Here is a 24,331-nt window from a genome sequence, read left to right as displayed (position 1 = left end):
ACTAGCTACCACAGACCCAGATGGGCTGAATTCACATTTTAGAGTCAAAAAGTGCACACAAAAAAAAAACAATTTTTTCACAAGAGGACATTTTCAACTAAAAGTAGAGCGAGGGTGTGATAAACTTATTAGAGTGACAGTTTGATTTCAGCGGGTTTCAATTCTGTAAAAAATTACATTTTGACATCATTTGACAATTTACTAAATTTTAAAGTTTTCTTTAGTTTCAAAAATGTTTTTGTCAGTCATCATCTTTTAATCATTCACAAACAATACGATTCGAACAGCAAACATTCTTTCTAGTCTTTAGACTTTTCAAGCATAGTAAATTTGATTATGGTATGTAATTTGTAGGGCCGGTAGTGTTTTCCTTCAAAAAACTTTCTCGTACAGCTAACCGTTGATGTGAAACTATAAAACTAATCCATTTTAAATATTTGCAATTGGAATAAAAAGCAAATTCTGTGGGGGTGTACTAGCTACCACAGACCCAGATGGGACTGAATTCACATTTTAGAGTCAAAAAGTGCACACAGAAAAAAAGCAATTTTTTCACAAGAGGACAGTTACAACTAAAAGTAGAGCGAGGATTGAGACGGGGAGCAGCCCCATTCATATACAGAATAATTTTTGTTCGTCTTAAGTTTTAGTGTTGCTTCTTACTTCCAACTGAAAACTTATTTTTTAATTTGATGTTTTACCTTTTTTTTTCAAATCATGCCATAAATATCTGTTTGAATAGACCCTCTCTTATCAGTTTAATTCGATTTGAGTACTGGTTCGATTCGAACAGCAAACATTCTTTCTAGTCTGTAGACTTTTCAAGCATAGTAAACTTGATTACGGTATGTAATTTGTAGGGACTAATTCATTTTAAATATATGCAATTGGAATAAAAAGCAAATTCTGTGGGGGCGTACTAGCTACCACAGACCCAGATGGGCTGAATTCACATTTTAGAGTCAAAAAGTGCACACAAAAAAAAGCAATTTTTCACAAGAGGACATTTTCAACTAAAAGTAGAGCGAGTGTGTGATAAACTTATTAGAGTGACAGTTTGATTTCAACGGGTTTCAATTTCTGGAAAAAATTACATTTTGACATCATTTGACAATTTACTAAATTTTAAAGTTTTCTTTAGTTTAAAAAATGTTTTTGTCAGTCATCGTCTTTTAATCATTCACAAACAATACGATTCGAACAGCAAACATTCTTTCTAGTCTTTAGACTTTTCAAGCATAGTAAACTTGATTATGGTATGTAATTTGTAGGGCCGGTAGTGTTTTCCTTCAAAAAACTTTCTCGTACAGCTAACCGTTGATGTGAAACTATAAAACTAATCCATTTTAAATATTTGCAATTGAAATAAAAAGCAAATTCTGTGGGGGCGTACTAGCTACCACAGACCCAAATGGGTTGAATTCACATTTTAGAGTCAAAAAGTGCACACAAAAAAAAGCAAATATAATAGTCATTTAAAATCTCCCTTCCCCCCAAACTCAAAAATTTCTGGGGGGGGGGGCATATTTTCATTGTATTTTGAATATTTTCATTGGAAAACACACTGAAAAGCCATATTAAGAGCTAAATTTGTGAGTTTTTCACTGACAATTCCTTTTTTAGCCAAGCCTTAACCTCCCTAATTGAAGGAAATGAATTATAATCAAGGGAACATAGTTCATCGTATTTTACATATTTTTGGTTGGAAAACACACTGAAAGAACATATTATTTGAACTTACATCAAACGTTGGAGAGCATACATTTGAAGAACTATCCATTATTTATATATATTGTTCTATATTTCAGCTTAGAGTGATTTCTAAATCTTCAAAACCCTGAAATATACTGACCTAACGGTTATTTATTTGCGAAAATCGTACTATGTGACGATTTTAGAACAATAATTACCTTTCTATTAATCACTTAACACTCGCGGGAATTATCACATAACACTCATGGGGAAAGGACTCAAAACAAAACTTCTTACATCATATAGTGTAATTGCGTCAAACGATGCATGTTCAACTCAGATTAAAACCAGAAAAGAACAGAAACGCATAAAAATAAGAAAAAAAGGAATGGCAACTAATAATATACAGAGCGCTAGTGCTGCCTAAGTAAAGAACGATGTGGGCACAATATGTTGTTTTTGGTTTTTTCTTCATAGCTGGGGCACTTCGTATAGAAGGAGTCGTCACAGAAACTTTGAAAAGAACTCATTTGATTGGAAATTAAAGTGGATAGTGACCAATTCACAGGAGGGAGCATGAAAACTATGGTTTTTAACTTTGATATGCAAGACTAGAAAGAAAAGTCTTTAGGAGTGGGGCTGCCCATCGCCTCAACCCTAGCTCTTGAAATCCCCCACCCCACCCCCCCAAACTCAAATTTTCCAGAGGATTTTAAAATCTCCCCTTCCCCCTAAACTCAAAAATTTCTAGGAACATATTTTCCTCGTATTTAAATATTTTCTTAGGAAAACCTGCTTGCCGAAACTATAAAAAAAACGGAACTTTAGTAGCTAGTACATATTTACATCGTATTTTAAATATTTTCGTTGGAAAACACACTTAAAAGCCATATTAAGAGCTATATTTGTGAGGTTAGGTTAGGTCTAGGAATAACAGGTTAGGTTAGGTCTAGGAATAGCAAGTTAGGTTAGGTTACCCTCTCTCGCGAAATCCCCCCACCCCCTTCCCCCAAACTCAAATTTTCCAGAGGATTTTAAAATCCTCCACTGAAAAAGCCATATTAAGAGCTATATTTGTGAGGTTAGGTTAGGTTAGATTAGGTTAGGTCTAGGAATAGCAGGTTAGGTTAGGTTAGATTAGGTTAAGTGGCCGGCCACTAAACCTAATCTAACCTAACCTAACCTGCTATTCCTAGACCTAACCTAACCTAACCTCACAAATGTAGCTCTTAATATGGCTTTTTCAGTGGAGGATTTTAAAATCCTCTGGAACATTTGAGTTTGGGGGAGGGGGTGAGGGATTTCAAGAGCGAGGGTAACCTAACCTAACCTGTTATTCCTAGACCTAACCTAACCTGTTATTCCTAGACCTAACCTCACAAATATAGCTCTTAATATGGCTTTTAAGTGTGTTTTCCAACGAAAATATTTAAAATATGATGTAAATATGTACTAGCTACTAAAGTTCCGTTTTTTTATAGTTTCGGCAACCAGGTTTTCCTACGAAAAAATTTAAATAAGATGAAAAAATCTTCCAAGAAATTTTTGAGTTTGGGGGGAAGGGGAGATTTTAAAATCCTCTGGAAAATTTGAGTTTGGGGGGGGATTTCAAGAGCTAGGGTTGAGGCGATGGGCAGCCCCACTCCTAAAGACTTTTATTTCTAGTCTTGCATATCAAAGTTAAAAACCATAGTTTTCATGCTTCTTCCTGTGAATTGTTCCCTAACCACTTTAATTTCCAATCAAATTAGCTCTTTTCAAAGTTTCTGTGACGAGTCCTTCTATATGAAGTGCCCCGGCTATGAAGAAAAACCAAAAACAAAATATTGTGCCCACATCGTTCTTTACTTAGGCAGCACTAGCGCTCTGCATATTATTAGTTGCAATTCCTTTTTTTCTAATTTTTATGCGTTTCTGTTCGTTTCTGGCTTTAATCTGCATTGAACATGCATCGTTTGACGCAATTACACTATATGATGTAAGAAGTTTTGTTTTGAGTCCTTTCCCCATGAATGTTATGTGATAATTCCCGCGAGTGTTAAGTGATAAATAGAAGGTAATTATTGTTCTAAAATCGTCACCTAACACGATTTTCGCAAATAAATAACCGTTAGGTCAGTATATTTTAGGGTTTTAAAGTTTTAGAAATCAGTATAAGCTGAAATATAGAACAATATATAAAAATAATAGATAGTTCTTCAAATGTATGCTCTCCAACGTTTGATGTAAGTTCAAATAATATGACCTTTCAGTGTGTTTTCCAACCAAAAATATGTAAAATACGATGAACTATGTTCCATCAATTATAATTAATATTCTTAAATTAAGGAGGTTAAGGCTTGGCTAAAAAAAGAAATTGTCAGTGAAAAACTCACAAATTTAGCACTTAATATGGTGTTTCAGTGTGTTTTCCAAAGAAAATATTCAAAATACAATGAAAATATGTCCCCCCCAGAAATTTTTGAGTTTGGGAGGAAGGGAGATTTTAAATGACTATTATATTTGCTTTTTTTTGTGTGCACTTTTTGACTCTAAAATGTGAATTCAGCCCATTTGGGTCTGTGGTAGCTAGTACACCCCCAATGAATTTGCTTTTTGTTCCAATTGCAAATATTTAAAATGGATTAGTTTTATAGTTTCACATCAACGGTTAGCTGTACGAGAAAGTTTTTTGAAGGAAAACACTACCGGCCCTACAAATTACATACCATAATCAAGTTTACTATGCTTGAAAATTCTAAAGACTAGAAAGAATGTTTGCTGTTCGAATTGTATTGTTTGTGAATGATTGAAAGATGATGACTGACAAAAACATTTTTGAAACTAAAGAAAACTTTAAAATTTAGTAAATTGTCAAATGATGTCAAAATGTAATTTTTTCCAGAAATTGAAACCCGCTGAAATCAAACTGTCACTCTAATAAGTTTATCACACCCTCGCTCTACTTTTAGTTGAAAATGTCCTCTTGTGAAAAATTGTTTTTTTTTGTGTGCACTTTTTGACTCTAAAATGTGAATTCAGCCCATCTGGGTCTGTGGTAGCTAGTACGCCCCCACAGAATTTGCTTTTTATTCCAATTGCATATATTTAAAATGAATTAGTCCCTACAAATTACATACCGTAATCAAGTTTACTATGCTTGAAAAGTCTAAAGACTAGAAAGAATGTTTGCTGTTCGAATCGAATCAGTACTCAAATCGAATTAAACTGATAAGAGAGGGTCTATTCAAACGGATATTTATGGCATGATTTGAAAAAAAAGGTAAAACATCAAATTAAAAAATAAGTTTTCAGTTGGAAGTAAGAAGCAACACTAAAACTTAAGACGAACAAAAATTATTCTGTATATGAATGGGGCTGCTCCCCGTCTCAATCCTCGCTCTACTTTTAGTTGAAAATGTCCTCTTGTGAAAAAATTGCTTTTTTGTGCACTTTTTGACTCTAAAATGTGAATTCAGTCCCATCTGGGTTTGTGGTAGCTAGTACACCCCCACAGAATTTGCTTTTTATTCCAATTAAAAATATTTAAAATGGATTAGTTTTATAGTTTCACATCAACGGTTAGCTGTACGATAAAGTTTTTGAAGGAAAACACTACCGGCCCTACAAATTACACACCGTAACCAAGTTTACTATACTTGAAAAGTCTAAAGACTAGAAAGAACGTTTGCTCTTCGAATCGTATTGTTTGTGAATGATTAAAAGATGATGACTGACAAAAGCATTTTTGAAACTAAAGAAAACTTTAAAATTTAGTAAATTGTCAAATGATGTCAAAATATAATTTTTTCCAGAAATTGAAACCCGCTGAAATCAAACTGTCACTCTAATAAGTTTATCACACCCTCACTCTACTTTTAGTTGAAAATGTCCTCTTGTGAAAAAATTGCTTTTTTTTTGTGTGCACTTTTTGACTCTAAAATGTGAATTCAGCCCATCTGGGTCTGTGGTAGCTAGTACGCCCCCAGAGAATTTGCTTTTTATTCCAATTGCAAATATTTAAATGAATTAGTCCCTACAAATTACATACCGTAATCAAGTTTACTATGCTTGAAAAGTCTAAAGACTAGAAAGAATGTTTGCTGTTCGAATCGAACCAGTACTCATTTATTGATATGCATTTCGCTTGAATAGTTACGCAAGATTAACTCAATGAGAGGGTAGACCTAGGGATGGCTTAATTGTCCAAAATTTAGGGGGAGGGTCAATTTTGAATCCAGGATATTTGTTGGGGAATGGGTTAACGCTTTTAATAGTGACAAAATTAGAAATGAAAAGATAATTGTTTTTATCATAATTGTTTTCGACTTCGTTGTGCGAACCATTTCTCTTTGATATTTTAGTGATTTTAGCTATAACATTTGAATAAAAGGTAGTAAGATATATTCTTTATTGATCTACATTGCGCTTGCAAAAAAAACGCAAGATTAACTCAATGAGAGGGTAAACCTATATGCATTTTTACTTTTTGCTTTGCAGAAAAAGGGTGGAGGAGGGGGCTTCTTTGAGATAAATGCTTTTCTAGACAAAATTATGTCTGACAATAAATTCTGTAGAAGGGGGTACTAATTTTCATTCTGTAAAAAAAAAAGGATGAAATTATTTTCTATACTAAATTTTTTCTCTTCTTTAAGGACAATGGTGAAGAATGTGTCCCACCTCCCAGTAAGAGAGCACGGGGTCAAGGTAAAACCCCTGCAACCGTTGTTCAATATGGCCGTTGGCCGAAACCCCCCAGCTCCACGCTGCCTACCCAAGTGCAGCCATCTGTGCAAGCCCATGACATCACTGGCTCGACTGCACAGGTCCGTACCGTCACTGGCCCTACTGCACAAGCCACAGCCCAATCTGCGCAAGAAATTAACGACATCGGCCCGTCCGCCCACCATCATGTGTTGCCTGGGCCTTTAAGAGCTGCACCACCAACACAAGGTCCGCCGATGCTACAGCATGCTTCGCCTGGGCCTTCGGGCACCCAAGTGCAGCCAGGATTTGCAAATGTGAGCATTTTTTCTTACCTATCTAAAAACAAAACTATTTTTCAACCCAATATAAACTTGTCTCAGAGATATTAAAATATTATTTTCTCTATAATCTCACACCCCTTGTTTTAAATTTCTCTGCTCCCCCCTCCCTGAGAGATATCTACATATAATGTAATTTTTTTGCATGTCAAAGAAACCACTCTCTTTCTTCTAATCTTTGCTATTTTCTATGCATTCCCCCACACTGTTGCTATCTCTTCGCTATCTTATAATAATATTTTTAGCTAATTTTCTAGTTTACCGGTATCTCACCATTTGAAACTCAAAATGCTATTTTTCGCCGTGAATATTATAGTTTTAATTTTTGGCATAAGGCTCCGCACGTGCATATAAATAGATCTGTTCCACCCTTTTCCTGTTTAGTTCTATCATTAGCGGTTTTAGTCAAGTCTAGGTTTTCAATGTCCTCTTGTGAAAAAAAGTTTTTGTCACTCTAACAAGTTTATCTCTATACATAACTTTACAGAAAAGTTAAGTTTGAACAATTATTCGTTATTATTTCAGAACACCTTTGATTTAGTCTAGTAGCTCTTTACTTTTAGTTGAAAATTTTCTCTTGTGGAAAAAAAGTTTTTGTTACTCTAACAAGTTTATCACTAGACATAATTTTACAGAAAATTTAAGTTTGAACAATTATTCGTTATTATTTCTACACATCTTTGATTTGGTCTAGTAGCTATTTACTTTTAGTTGAAAATGTCCTCTTGTGGAAAAAAAAAGTTTTTGTCACTCTAACAAGTTTATCACTAGACATAACTTTACAGAAAATTTAAGTTTGAACAATTATTCGTTATTATTTCAGCACATCTTTGATTTACCCTAGTAGCTCTTTACTTTTAGTTGAAAAATGTCCTCTTGTGGAAAAAAAGTTTTTGTCACTCTAATAAGTTTATCACTAGACATAACTTTATAGAAAATTTAAGTTTGAACAATTATTCGTTATTATTTCTACACATCTTTGATTTAGTCTAGTAGCTCTTTACTTTTAGTTGAAAAATATCCTCTTGTGTAAAAAAAGTTTTTGTCACTCTAACAAGTTTATCACTATACATAGGTTTACAGAAAGTAACCTCTTAGTTTAACTGAGGTATGACATGTGTGGGGGCTCCCTATCGAGGAGGAGGAGAATCTTCTAGCTACATGTGCAGAGATCGAGAGCCTCGAGATTACACCTGAGGAGGAGGAAGAACTTTTCTGTATATGTAGAGCGGTGGATCTCTTGAGGAGTGGGTCTTCGGATCGAATACATAACCCGAGACTTTGAGTGCCTGAAGATTTATTTGCGGAGAAGATACCCTCTCTCATAAATATTTTGCCAGTGGAGGAGGATGAGGTTCAAATAATAGAACCTCCTGAGATAATATACATTAAAACAGTGATAAATATGGATATTACAAAGAAATAAATATTTGAACATAGATTATTTGTAAATTTGTTTATTGTTAAATTGCATATATATACAACAATGTCTTTAAATCTTCACTTTAGATTTCTTCTTCTTCTTTGATGTATAGGCAACTGTCGTGAACCACTAATGCCGGTAAATCATTTGGATTCGCTGTATATTGATCCTGATTGACTTCAAAGTCAGGGTCACATTTTCTACAGTACAATGTAGCTTCACTCGTGACATATCGCTTTGTATAGTCAATGATGCTATTTGCATTCATATTGTGAAATTCACGATTTTCAATATGTCTGTTTGAAGCAATAACAAATACAGTGTTTTCAAATGGTGAATCACATTCGGTAACTGCCAGATAAAAATCACTTGGTTTATAGTCATAGTAGGCAGTGTCGTCACAACGATGACGTAGAAACCAAATTGTCTTGTTACCCCAACAATTGAATCGTAGACCAGATTCCTCTTCCCAGAATAATTTAAATCCACGACGATACCAATCTCGTAGAAATAAACTAAAATCACGTTTCGGATTCTTTCCAATCATATCGGGGTAAGTATTCTCCCACTGATCACATTTATCATAGTGACAATTGGAGCACAGGTGCCCTCTAGGGTGAGAGTCACACACCTCTTCAAGACATGAATTACATCCTTTAATAGGTTCTGCATAGCCTCTATGTAATTTACAAGAATTACACAATTTACACTTTTCACTATAGTCATCAATAATTGAACAATTCTCACATTGAGTCCAACTGCCAAGAGTGTACATGCGCAATGGACATATATAGAACATTTTTTTTCGGTTTCCGATGTCAACTCTCTCACAGCGAAAACGAAACTGATCGTCCTCGCTCCATAAATTCAGTGAGGGGAAATTGGGAGAGGAGTAGCTCTGTGACGTTACCTCTTTCGAATGATGGAGCCATCTACATTGAATCCATTGGCAATGTTTTCAAAAGTATATCCACGATAAGATTCTGCTTTGTTCCAATTAATATATCAATAAATTGACTACAATCACTTGAGTCACATTTTAAAAGTTTCATACAATAGTCCAATTGGGGAGAATCACTCCTCATTTTATTGTCAAGTTGTCTCCGGCAGGAGAATATCCTGCGTTGAAGGAATAACTCGAGAAAATCATCATCCAAAATCAAAAGCTTTTCCATAAACACTAGATTCGATCTAAGTCTCTCTTTCTCATATTTATTCATTTTTCAATCCTTTCACTCTAACTGTTGACTTTAGACTGACCCTGATTCGTTAGCACCCAACCTAACCTGACCAGAAAAGAGAGGGAACATTTTCGATTTCAAAACAATTTTATTGAATAATTATAATAACAACAATAATACTAAGCATGTACAATTAGCGATACAGTTTATTGCCTTCGATATGTTTCACCAATGAACTTAAAGCACATTGAAGTCTATTCACATGGGCTATATCAACTTTAGCGGCGAAACATAATTGATCTTTCATTTTAAATTGGCTCAAGGATATCACATATCTTGCATATACATCATCCCATTCCAGACAAAGCCGTGATCCTCTCGTGATTTCCACCGCAATGTTTGGCGCTCTTGTATTATTACCTTCAACTCCACTATCAACTTCTAATAGGGGAAATATTCCACTCATCATCAACACACACAAATATGTATCTGAATGAGTAAAGTCAAACTGTTCCGCTCCTTTGAATTTTATTCACACACTAATAATACTATAGCAAAAACCATTTCCTTATATTCCCTCTGCCACTAATATGCAAACAAAGCCTCTGATTGATTGAGAAGGAAACACGGGATCTAACTGTTTCCTATTCCGTTAGGTCTCTTAACATTCGCCTCGAGCATGCACTTGCCCAAAACAACAACAACAACAAATGCTGTTTCCTATTTCTGGACACCATGACATTCGCTGAGAGCGTGCACTTGGCCAAAACAACAACAACAACAAATACTGTTTCCTATTTCTGGACACCTTGACATTCGCTGAGAGCGTGCACTTGCCCAAAACAACAAATAAATCGACCTTGGAAATTTAGGTCATTGACCCCATTAACCACGTGTTCTCCCTAGGGACTCTATGCCCATATTTGGTGCCCCGTCACGAGCTCATGAGGCCTTTCTACTGATACAAGCAAGGCCGTACCCAGGATTTTTTTTCGGAGGGGTTTTACTCAAAAACTTTTTTTCGGGGGGGGGGGGTCACATAATAAACCTCAAAAAACGCATACAAAATTAGTTTGTATTCATTTTTGTTACGTTTTTACGAGTCAAAAAACATTTCGGGGGAGGTTCAAACCCCCCTAACCCCTCCTCTGGGTACGGCCATGGATACAAGGACCAGTAATAAGCAGACTTTGGTAGCTTTTTTGTTGCTGTCTGGACAGAAAGATTATTTCCAGAGATGTATAATTCCACGGAAAAGACAGCTAATAAGAAACAGAAAATACAAGTTTTCCCCCATAAGACATAGCCACACGTGTTGCTCCGCAACTGTTAGCCACAGATCATAGTTGCTGCAACACTTCATGGTGTCTTGATGCCAGAGGTGTAGTTTTTATTTAGAATAAGCAAGTCAAAGCCTTACAAATATTTTTCTTTTCTTTAGGGTCACATTGCTTGAAAAAGGGACGATAAACCAAATGTAAAATCAGTTGACTCGCTTGAACTACATTACAAACCACTCAAATCAGACTTCCTCTTAAGGTGTTTTGATCCAACCTTGCAACGATTTAGCTTTTCTTACTGCATTCAAGTGTTGATCCGAACCTCAAACTTTTTATTGTAACGTTTTAAATTAAAAAAGGTAACATTTGAAGGTAAACACTGCAACATTTGCAGCTCCAATAATAACACTTGAAGTCCAAAACTGAAAGATTTCAAGATATAGCATTGACGGTTGTGTGACGGCCAATTTTCTTTTTATTTCATCTTGGTCAATAAATATTTTTTCTAAATCTTGAGGGCAAAAAAAAATTGTTTCTAAAAAAAAGAAGTCTTTCTTTAGAACAAAAAATATATCGGATGGCTTATCGATAAAGACAGTCCCTTAATTGTGAAGCTTTGGATGCCACCAAAGCTTCAGGACCTGACACGATTCCCAATCTCATCCTTAAGAGACGTGCCCCTGAACTTACTGGTCCTCTCGCCTCTCTGTATAGAAAATGCTTTGCAGCGGGATCAATCTCGAAAGCCTGTAAAATTGCTCACGTGGCCCCTGTTCCAAAGGCAAAGTCCAACCCACCTAATGTAGGATCGTAGCCTGCTGTCCTGCGTAGGTAAAGTTTATGAAAATGCCATTGATAAGACCCTTTAGCAATACCTCGAGTCACATTCGTTGTTGGCAGACATCCAAAACAGTTTTCACAGAAAACAATGTACATTAGAATGTCTGATTGCACAGTATCAAGAGTGGGCTAAGCTGCTTTCCCAGGCGCATGATATTCGCCGTATCTCTTTTGACATCGTAAAAGCCGTTGATTGTGTATGGCACAAGGGACTTCTTTGTAAACTGAAAGCCTATGGAATTGATGGTCAAGTATTTGAGGTGCTTTGATTCTTCATCAACAATCATTGCAAGTTGTCCTTAACGGCTTCATATCAAAAGTACACCCAGTCCTATCAGGAGTACCCCGAGGAAGTATTGTCGGGCCAATTCTTTTCTTGGTGTTCATAAACTACCTAGGGGACAACCTTGTGAAGAAACCTCACCACTTTGCTGATTACACGACAACAGAAACATCAATTTCTAAGGACAAAGATCCCAGCGAGCCTCACAAGAAGCTTCAGGCTGACCTGGAGAGAATTGAGGCTTGGGCAGATGCATGGCTCGTAAGTTTTAACACATCGAAAACGAAACAGCTCCTAATTTCTAAGGCGCATAATATGAGGGCTCATCCTGATTTCGTCTTCAAAGGAGAGGCAACAATGCGAGTTGATACACTGCGCCTAATTAGAGTTAATTTATCTTTGGATCTCTCATGGACTGAGCATCTCATTAAAACCAGATCCTCTTGCTTGAAGAAGTTAGGAGTTATCCTAAGATGCAAAAGTCTTCTCACTGATGAGTCTATTCTGCCACTTTTCACTTCGTGCATCAGACCAGTCATGGAATATGCATGTCTTCTGTTAACTGGTGCACAAAAAAGCAACATCGCTCCACTGCAACATATTGAAAATAGAGCAGTGCGCGCAGCAACCTCTGGCAACACGAAGTCTAAATCCCCACAGTTGATCTAGGAACGCCTCGATGTGGCATCCATGTCGTTTTTCTACAAATATATGTCCAACCCTCCGTCAGAGGAGCTATCGAAGCTCGTTCCTGATAGAGCAAAGCCCTTGCAATCCACTCGCCGAAGTACAGCTCGTCAGGACTGCCCTGAGCAGGATACTCCCCGCCAAGAATATCTGAAAACGAGTTTCGTCCGATGATCGGTTGCCGCATGGACTAGATTGCCGGGAGAAGTAATCCGGGAAAATCCTTCCCTTGACGCGTTCAAGAGAAGGTGTAACAAATACATCAGTGTTGGAAAATGAGGTAATTACCAGGAATATCGACAAATCATCATCTGTGATGGATTCATGAAGCCTGTAATAAAAACAAAAATTGTAAATAATCTTAAACAATAAAAAAAACAAGAACCATAGATTTTCTCCTTTAAGAAGCACCAATCTACATGGTCAAAAAGCATGGTTTCAGTGACAATCAGTCACTGAGCGAGTATCAGGGAATACTATCCGTTTAAGAGAGGGTACTTATTTACTCAAAATACCTTTCACTGCCTTTGAGAGAGTCAAATTTGTTCTGAGACAGCCATAGTTTTCAAATATGGCACATTGCAATATTGGTAAATTTTCTATTAGTGATTATTGAAAATCATGTGACCCTTAAACAGGTCACATTCCTATAAAGTTGTTCCTAGTACAACTTCAGGTAACTTCAGGATTCCAGCAATTCCATTTTCAAATGGACTTAAAGCATGTCTCATCAAGTTATCAATATAATTTTAAACAGTTCATGGTAACAAACTTTAGGTCAGGAACAACTTGTGCTAACAGTAATTGGAACTCAGAGATGCATACTGCAGAGGTTTCAGGGATAAATTTCACAGGTATTTTTCCAGAGAAGGGTAACCGGGGATGCATGCTATTATTTTCTTATTTATTTGTTTTATTTTTTAAGGGGTTATAGCATTTAACCAATGAACCTAGAATATTGGGAGAGTGTGTATTGGATTAACGATTCTTCTTGATTACTAAAGTCCTTATACCGGCCCCGCAGCGTTTTGCTAAAGCTAAGTTCAAACTTTAGGTCCTGTATTACCAAGCTGATATCAAACTATATGTGGAGGTGACTCACCCGAACAGAAATTCAAAGTTCTAGTCTTTTTTTTAAGTAGCAAAAGAGATTGTGCCAGAGCAACAGGGCCACCATGTATGGGGGGGCCCCTCCCATTGTTTTCAGTCACTCAGAAAAAAAATCGGTAAAATTTGAACATTTTTCCGACGCCGCGAAATGATATTTATTTTTTGTTCAGTTCAATAAAGACCATGAAAATACTGACATTTCAACCACAGAAATTTCGAACTTGGTCGGTAAACGCAGCAGTTTTATCGACTGCTGCCGTGATTTTACAGATGGTGCCACAATTTTTCATTTGGTTAAATAAACAGTATTAAAATAGTGACATGATATGTACCGAAACCTGAATCTCGGTTGGTAATTACAGCGATTTTTTCGACTCGTGCAGTGATTTTACGTATTGTATTCTAAACGGACATTATGCTAATTTTGACAAAAACAGTCGCCCCCCCCCCCCAAAAAAAAAAAAGCATTTTGGCTAGTAACGACCCTGCTCAGCAGTGTTGTTTTCTGCCACTGTGTGGTGCAAAACAATAATTGTGGCTACAAGAAAGACAAAAATACTATAATGTGAAAATTATGAGATGGACAATTGATTTAGAAATAAAAAACTAAACATTGAGCTTTCTAATTTCAGAGACCATAATGGCACCTTCTCAGTAGTCAAGTAAGTCAGTCAACACCATAGCAGCATATTTGTTCACGAATATACACTTAGTCTGTACAAAATAAACAGGTAGTATAGACAATTATTCCATATCATTAAACTTATTGATTCATTTTAGACTTCATATAATTATGTGTATTTATAATATGTAATATAATATTTTAAAAGGTAAAAAAAAGGTCATGAATATGGCATTGAACTTTACAGTCCCTACTGGCGGAACTAATCTGTTTCTTGACCTTTCAGCCAAGAAGTGCCATGGGGGGGTTGGAGGCCAACCATCCTGTGCTTTTGCACATCATTCCTGTTTACCTTCCACAGATTTCTCCAGGTACCCATTTAGACCTGGGTCGACTCTGGCTGAGCTTACAGTCACGCCACTGACCCCGTCCCGAACCAAATAATTGGGTACACTAAGTGCAACCATGAGCTTTGTTTCAATCAGGACTTAAATGGGAATATTATTCACTTCCCTTTTTTTATATATTTTTATACCAATGTGTTATATGTAGGCTATTTTTATAGGCCTTGTCCCTCCCCCTGGCACCCTTGCCAGCGTCCATGGGAGGTGTCCCTGCAACAAAGATTGTTGAAAAAAAAAAACACTGAAAACCATAGGAATGACGACCCTCAGGTCTATTTTTTATAGCTAAGACCGTCCCCCCTAAGAAATATTAAAAAGGGTGCAAATTTTGGGGGGGTGACTATCATTCTCAAGGAATTCTATACAAAACTTAAAATTGAATTTAAAAACAGGGGGTCAAAGAAGGATTGTAGCCTCCCTATCATTCAAGACACCCTTGGACCAGACACTTTGTAGTAAGAAAATTTAAGTTAAGTGACTCTTGTCAATAGAAACAAAAACTATAGAAATAAATTTTTGATTGCCTATGCAATAACCAAATTAATTATTTATGCTGGTTCTAAATATTTATTATTTTAGCTGATTCTATACTAATTTTAAAGTTCCTCATCAAAATCTTTTAGCAAGTAGAAACTTGAATAATTTTAAAAAGGGTTAAGTTCCCTCAAGAAGGAGAGCAATCTTGATGAAAATTCAACATGTATGAGAACAGTAAGCCCATATTTTCAAATTTATTATGAGTATTGCTTTAAACTGACTAAATAAATACTCAAATGGCTACAGATTTAACCTTTGATCTTCCTTCATTGAAGGTCAAAGGTTACCTTCCATGAAGGATGGTTACCCTTCAAAAAGTTACCTCATTCATGGATGAGGGAGTGACAGATCCCCTCTTGCTGCAGAAACAATAGTATTTTGGAAAATTATACCTTATTTTGAAAAGCATACCAAGTGAACTCTTTGTCTCAAAGCATTTTTCTACAAAAACTACATTTTATGTAATAAATAGAGTTTGAGGGGGTAGTAGGCTAGCCCTCCTCATACGTTGAATAACCCTGAGTACAGTATTAAAATGACCAGAAACTATGCAATAAAACTAAGTTGTTTTGAAGTGAAAGCAAAGTACAGCATTATGGCTTGAAAAATATGTGAGGGGGTCTGTCTTCTCCTAGACCCTGCTGTTGCTAAAATTTGAATTCTTATCCCAATGCTTCAAGAATAAATGCTTAAACACAGATCAATCAGAAGCAGGTAAAAAGAATTATTCACAATTGCCCAAGAATGGAAGAGCTTATTGATTTATATTTGCTTTCAAACAGTAAAATTTTCTGTTCATATATTCTAAACAGCAATTGGTAAATAAAAAAGGTAAGTTACCCATTAACTATATTTTTTGCAGTCATAAATGCTTTCAATAAAACACTATTGTATTTTAGAATAAATACAGGGAGTTGAGGAATGGGCAGTCCCCTTCATATACGGAATATTGCTTGTTTGTTTTAAGTTTTAATCTTGCTCTTTGTCTTTGTTTGAAAAAGCTGGTCCTGTCATTTAATTCCACACCATACTTGAAAACACAAAATAAACAGCTTGTTGAAGGCAAGTAATGACTGACAAATCAACAGTAGGTCAACTGTTCACAGATTTATTGAAGAGAATGACATCAAGAATGTAAATAATGCCTTAATGGAGTGACATCTTTTCACCATCACTATATTAGGATATCAGTGTCCAACATAACATATGAATGTTATGGATCGTTTTCAATTGCAGTTTTCAATTGATTATGGGGTGCTGATAGATGAGTCACTAATGTCTTTACTTTGGGCAATTAAAAATTAGACAGTAATAGCCCTACTTTTATTTAGCAGTTGTGTTTTCAAAATGTACAACATGCTAGCTTCATAACAATATACATATACTTCTTAAAGTCTATACTAGATATTTGGCTTCAGCAGTTGATCCACAGGGTGGTTTAGGAGCATATGTTCGCCAGAAGCTAAAAAATTGCATTAATTACAGCGTTGGAGGGGCAAAAATATTGATGGGATAGCCAAATCTTTATAAATGTCCCCTCCTATATTAATTCTGCATCCACCCCTGTCTGGCTTTGTTCAGTTATTTTTAAGAGTTTGATCCAACATATTTTCTTATAGTCCATCTATAGTCCTTTTCTTATTGAGAGAATATTACATTATTTTCTGCAAGATTGGAAAATCCTATCAGCCTTATAAGATCAAGGCAAAAAGAAAATCCACTCAAAAATCCCCCTGCCCTTTCTCAAAACCTAACAGGAAACCTTTCACCCTTTAAGGATTTCTTCAAATTTCTACACATGTCTTTTTACCTTAATCTAATTGTAAAATTTTAAAAAGCTGGAACAGACAGAACTTTTAGTAAAATCCAAGATCATGGATTTGTGCTATCTTAGGAATTAGTTAAATAAAGTTAGCAAACTTTCAGAAATAGACCCAGCACCTTAATGATGATCAGAAAAGGTGTTCTCAAAGCCTTATCTCTTTTCTTTCTCATTATATAAGTTTCAGAAGATTATAAAGAGCAGTCTTAACTTAAGGGGGAAAAAACTGCATCCCTATTTTTGAATTGAGTCTGTTTTTCTTCGACTTTGGGTTTTGAAGCTCAGGGATCAATTCGAAAGATTTAAACAGAATTTTCAGCCATATTATGTTTTTTTTTAAATTGAAGATATTTTTGTAAACTATTTAAAACCTAATATAATCAAGATTTAGCATAAGTAAGAGGCTCAAAATGCTCTTAGGCCTTATATATATATATATATATATATATATATATATATATATATATATATATATATATATATATATATATATATATATATATATATATATATATATATATATATATATATATATATATATATATATATATATATATATATATATATATATATATATATATATATATATATATATATATATATATATATATATATATATATATATATATATATATATATATATATATATATATATATATATATATATATATATATATATATATATATATATATATATATATATATATATATATATATATATATATATATATATATATATATATATATATATATATATATATATATATATATATATATATATATATATATATATATATATATATATATATATATATATATATATATAGGGGTGGGGGTAAAGTTCATTTCTGACATAAATGAATATTAAATTTGGATTCAGGATGCAATTCTGACTATGGAGGTAAGTTTATTTCTTAGCTACCTGAATATATATTATATTATATATATAATATATAATATAAATAAAAGTTCAAATAGGGATAAAATCCTTTTAATAGACAGTGATGATAGAAATTCACAAAAATACTAGATATTTCGGTCACATATACAGTGACCGTCATCAGTAGTAAAATTATCTACGTAATATATAATATATATATATATATATATATATATATATAAATATATATATATATATATATATATATATATATATATATATAAAAAAAAATATATATATATATATATATATATATATATATATATATATATATATATATATATATATATATATATATATATATATATATATATATATATATATATATATATATATATATATATATATATATATATACCAATATAGGGTATATTCCATATACCCTGAAATGGTATATATAGGGGTGGGGGTAAAGTTCATTTCTGACGCAAATGAATATTAAATTTGGATTCTGGATGCAATTCTGACTATAGAGGTAAGTTTTTTTCTTAGCTATCTGAATAATCTGGTAATATTAACCTTATCCTGCACTTCAGCCTTAATGATATATTTTATTTTTATTCTTTCTATTGTTTAATCTGTGTTAACTGGATATGCTGTTTAGACTTGGGATATCCAGTTTAGCCAGAGTAATCTGAAGGAAACATGACAATCTGATTAATATAAATGTGTGGCATATAATAAAGTAAGAATTTCATTGTTTTTTTTAGTTTGATGGCCCACTTACCTTAGGGCTGTATATGGGAACATATATACCCTTGGATTGGGGTTTAATTGTCACAAATAGAACTTTAGCCATTGAAGAGCATATAAGCTTAATCTTTATAAATTAAGATTCTATAAATGCCACTCTTTTTATATTAGCTGGAGAGCTACAGTCTTGGTAAATTTTTTGTTGTTCATATTACTGACTTACAGATAAAGTGAACATACCACTAAATGCCTTTTTTATGCTCTTTTTAAATATAATAATCACTTTTGCCACAAATGAATTTTACCCCCACCCGTATATACCAATTGAGGGCATATATTTGCAAATTAGGGGGTGGGGGTAAAGTTTAAACTTACCTCTCATTTGCATCAGAAATAAACTTTACCCCCATCCCCCCAATGTGCAAATATATACCCTGAATTGGTATATATATAGGGGTGGGGGTAAAATTCATTTGCAGCAAAAGTGATTATTATATTTGGAAAGAGCATAAAAAAAGGCATTTGGCTATCTTGTAAAGGGGTTAGGCTAGGAAAATGAAACTTTCAGGGATGGGTCTATAGGCTAAAATATGTCCTGGGAAGGTATTTTGAAGTTACTACCTCCATTCCTTCTCTCTCTCTAGGGGGTCCTGAAATTTGACTACTGTACATGACAGGTCATTTGACAAAACACCTACTGACATTTTGACAAAACAACATTTTACCTAGATTTTTGGTTATCAGTTTCTTTTTCTCTGGCTTTAGTTCTGAAATTGCAATTTCGATTATTTGAATAGAATTTTAAGCCATATACATGTTTTTTTGTTGTTTTTTTTCAAAATGTATTGGCATATCTTTAAAACCTTATAGATTAGGATTGAGCAAAGTTTTGAAGCTGAAAATGATTTTGTTGCACTTCATTTGAGAAGAAGATCTATTTTTCACGATTTCACTTTTATAACACACAGATTTTTAAAGGTCATCAAAGGTTAGGACCCTCTGCAGAGATAAGGAGTGGAGGTAGGTACTTACAAAATACCTTCCTGGGACCTACTTTAGCCTGTAGACCCATCCCTGAAAGTTTCATTTTCCTAACCTAACCCCTTTTCAAGATAGCCAAAACTAGCCAAAGTAAAATTTTATCATAGGGTAAAAAACCAGTATCCAATTGATCAAAATTATGTAAAACTAAAACCCTCACATCTTATTATCAAAGACAAATTGAGAAGAATTGTATATATAAATGAAAAGCTAAAAATCTAAGCTATGCATCAATATGGCTATTATTAAAATTATTTAAGATTAAACACTTAAAATTATTAGTTTATTGACTTACCTACAAGGACCTCTTTTTGGAAATATCAATTAGGCTATTCCATTTTGATGTATAGGGTAAAGGTACTGATGATTTGACAGTTTTTGCAAAAAAAAAAAAAAAAAAAAAAAAAAAACAGTTTTTCTACTCCAGAAGTCCTAATTTAGACTTTTGATTTGAATAGGTTTCAGTATGTAGGAAAAACATCTGGGAATCTAATTGTTTGATGAGAAGTTTTAAGTTTTATCTGAAAAGGGTACAAAACTCTGATTTTCCAAAATTAGAGCATTTTCACCTACAAATTCAACACAACAAAAAAGTTACCTGTTTTCAATGCAAGTGAGAACCCAATTCAACATGTGTCAAAATACTTAGGGAATACTTGTGGGCAGAACCTGGTGTATTTGACATGTGTCAAAATACTTAGGGAATACCTGTTGTTGGAACCTGGTATATTCAACATGTATATTCTGGTTTCTTTGTTTTCTTCAACTTTATTTAATGTGTAAAAGTATAAAACACTATTTAAAAAGTAGAAGCAATAAAACTAACAAAATTGTTTCAAGTATGTAGTATTTGGTGTATCAAAATCAGTACAAAAAATTTTAATAAACATTATTAAATACAAATAGTATTTAGTATAACAAAATTGTTTCACTAGCATTTTGGAAGGGATAAGATCTAGGAAAATGGGAGTGGATTTCAAGAAATTTAATTGATTTATTGGATTTTATTTTCATATGCAGATTTTTAGTTTCATCCAAAACATAGCCTCTAATTTTTTTATTTTTGGGGGGGGTCACTTTTGATGTTTTTATGACATGGTTCTAGGTGTTTACCCTCCCCTCCCCCCTCCCCAGAAAATAAGATTTTCCAAATTTGATATTTTTTCTTTAGTTTCATTGATAAGTGCTAAGGAAAGAGAAAATTCACTTCCATGTGAACCTCCGCAATTTTTAGCAGTAATGGGCACTCATAAATTTGACAGCTATATTTTCATCAGTGAACCTTTTTGACACGAATTATTTCTCATTTGTTTTATATGTTCAGTGAAGTTTTGACAGAGTTGCCTATATTTTGACAGGGCCTGTTGCTGTCTGTTGACAATTTCAATAAGGCTATTACAAGATATTTGCAAAAGAAATAAATCAATTCATAGAAACCATTATCTATGTTTGAATTTGACTGAAGGAACATTTTTAGTGTGCCTGGTATTCCACTACATTAAACAAGAATTTTCAACACTTGGAATCTAGTTTCAACAATGTAAAATTTGCTGCCATTCTAATTTAATTTTATCAAGAAAAAGCTAATGTGACTAGAATTCAGATAAAATCAGATGTATCTTGATGCATTGGTGCTAATCCCAACTTTTTTTTCCAATAAATAACTAAATAGCAGCAGTTTGAACATTACATACATGAAAAATTGTTGGGAGCTCCTTTCTTGTCAAAAACAGGAAATTGACTGAATTAAACGTTCTTTTCTTATCTGGGTGTACAGGATATTGTGTCAATATTTCCTATTGCTGAAATACAAAAATGGCTTCAAGAGATGACACTTCAAGTCACAGCTAATCAGAGTTATTCTGTTTTTTTCTTTTCAATTTCTTGTCAAAACAGAGACCACAATTTATTTATGCTGTCAAATCATTGGTGAAAACTTCACCAAGACAATGGGGTTGTTGTTACTACCCTTAAAGTACATCATACTTTAATATTATGCCTCATTTTGGAATTATGCCTCAGCCCATAAACCTGGGAGACACTCTTTTACGCGAATTAAATAGTATCACCGCATGAGAGATGACAAATTGTAAAGTCACAATGCCGTATATATGTATTTTACATCTGTATTGACTCAACCTTACACTACCCTGCGGCCCGACCCCCCCACCTATACACTCCGACCGACGCTGCCCCCGAGGACAGTTACTAGGGTCGGTGTAGGGGCACGCCTAAAAAAGTTGAATCCAAATAAGTCGGTGGGACCTGATGGTGTACACCCAAGGCTTCTTAAAGAATTGCATGTTGAGCTATCGGGCCCGCTCACTCACCTTTTTCAGAAATCCCTTGATGAAAAGTGTATCTCGCAGGATTGGCGCATGGCCCACATAACCCCCATACATAAGGGTGGCAGCAAAGAGGACGCAAGCAATTACCAGCCAATCAGTGTCACCTCTGCAGTCGGGAAGCTACTAGAAGCAATTGTTAACACTGCAATCCTGAAACACTTGACAACCAATAAACTATTCTCATCATGTCAGCATGGCTTTAGGTCTGGTTGGTCGGTTGAAACAAACTTGATTGATTCTTATAATTATATCACCAATCTTCTAGACCAGGGGCTCCCAGTCGATATGATACTACTCGATTTGGCAAAGGCGTTTGACAAAGTCTGCCATAAAAGACTTCGAATCAAGCTCCAAGCTATTGGGGTGAGTGGCGGTGTGGTTGAGTGGCTGATGGAGTTCTTAACAGATAGGAAACAGATGGTTAAAGTATTTGGCGAGGATGGAAGGACGTTTTTCTCCAAGGTGGCCGCTGTTGGAAGTGGTGTCCCCCAGGGCACGGTTTTGGGTCTAACTTTATTTAATATATATATAAATGACGTGCCAAAAATCCTAAACAACAAAGTAAGCCTCTACGCTGATGACTCGAAACTTATCGGTCGTGCAGAAGCAGCGGAAAATATTAAGTTGATCTAACTGGACCTCGATACATTCTCTCACTGGACTAATATTTGGAAGCTTGAATTCCACGCATCAAAATGCAAGACTCTCCACCTTGGGAAGAAAAACCCACACACTCAGTACTATATGGATTGTAGGGATGGGTCCTGAAATGCCATTTCCAGCAGCTATGAAGAGAGAGATCTTGGTGTCCTGGTAGACGACAACTTGAAATTTCATGTTCATGCGCAAGCAACTATTGTGAAGGCTAACCAGACTCTTGGCTTAATCAAAAGAACGTTCACTAGCAGATCTCCAACTGTTATGACCAAGCTATAGAAGAGTCTAGTTCGACCAAGGCTAGAGTTTGGAATGTGTATCGCATGCTCAATCAATAAGACAGACCAAGCAGCTCTAGAATCAGTCCAGAGGAGTGCAACGAAATGTATTAGAGACCTCTATGATGTCCCTTATCCATCCAGTCTCCGTAAGCTTAGAATACCATCTCTAACATATCATCGCAAACGAGGCGATGTGATAACAGCATACAAGCTCCTAAATGCTGAGGATACCATTCCTGGCCTTTTTCAACCGGACAATTCAAACAGAACTCGTGGTCATTCTCAAAAGCAATTCCGAAAACGAGCCAACACCAGACTAAGGAACAAGTTCTTCTCAAATAGAGTTGTCAGATTGTGGAACTCCCTTAGTGAAAAAACAGTAACCTCTACCAGCGTGGATGCGTTTAAGTCATCAGTGGATAGAGAGTGGCTCAACACACCATTGTGCACCAGATGGGACGCCACAAATGATGATTAACTATCATCACTGAAGCTGGCGGACACAGGATTCGTCCTATCGCTAGCAAGTGCGATTTAAGGTAATTTAAGGTAATAAAAAAGGGGTGGTTCAAAAACACATCTCTATTTTTCCAGAATGCCAAAGAAAAGTGGTCTTTCCCAAAATGAGGGCTTGTACCCTAAGTCAATAATATGAACAGCAAAAATTTTACCACAGTCTTTAAGTAGGATATTTACCACCCTAAACTGCTACCTATCAAATAACTAAATGTTTTTTAGGCCTAGATTTTTTCTTATTTGCAACTTCAAAATCTTTTCCAGATTACTTACCTTCACCAATTTTTTCAAGTTTTTCATACTTTTGCATCTTAACTACGCTATATTGTGCTCTCTATCTATTCAGCTTCAAACAATATTTCTAAGCCAATAAAGAAAGTGCTCCTGGATACAGACTATAATTGGAGAGTAAAGTTTCTTAAAATGAATTCATATCCCATAAGTCCATATTTTAAATTTTAATAAGCATTTCTGCCATCTACAGTACAGAAGATTTCAGAATTTCAGGGCCTCTGTCAATTGATATTTGAAACTGAAAGAAAGATTTTCAAATAGGAGCCGAGTACCGATAATGTTGAAGTATTTAAGTACATTTATTTGAAGTATATATTTAATTATTATAATTTATTTCATAATTTGTGTTTAACTACATTTTTTTCTGTGTATTTCAAATACGTATTTAAATGCTTTTTCCAGTATTTGTGCTACTTTCAAAATATACATATTTTCGCTAAATACGCTGCCGAGATTCTTTGTTGTCTCTAGTAGATGCATTCATTGGTAAGCGGACCTATTTCATTGAGTATTGATCTAAATTTCTGACCGGAAAATCTGATAATCATTTATATTTTGAAGAAAAAAAACCTCTGGTTACCATTCAACGAAAAGCTTTCTGAAACTTGGTAGCATGTCTGGCACCATATGCAACAGTTATATCACATAACATACTC

At 34.6% G+C, this 24,331-nt stretch overlaps 1 protein-coding gene across 1 annotated transcript in view; it reads right to left on the bottom strand.

The window, feature by feature from the left end:
* Nucleotides 1-23,809, bottom strand: part of Cdk5 (Cyclin-dependent kinase 5) — a 67,964-nt gene extending 44,155 nt beyond the window's left edge. Inside the window, exon 1 of the mRNA XM_089090467.1 lies at nucleotides 23,655-23,809. Within this exon, the coding sequence (XP_088946593.1) occupies nucleotides 23,655-23,691 (37 nt within the window). The 5' untranslated portion in view covers nucleotides 23,692-23,809. The remainder of the gene's footprint in view (nucleotides 1-23,654) is intronic.
* Nucleotides 23,810-24,331: the final 522 nt, after the last annotated feature.

Source organism: Artemia sp. Qi Xiang Cuo, chromosome 6, assembly GCF_049724085.1.
Source record: "Artemia sp. Qi Xiang Cuo chromosome 6, ASM4972408v1, whole genome shotgun sequence".
NCBI lineage: Eukaryota > Metazoa > Arthropoda > Branchiopoda > Anostraca > Artemiidae > Artemia > Artemia sp. Qi Xiang Cuo.
This window is presented reverse-complemented; position numbering and strand designations above follow the sequence as displayed.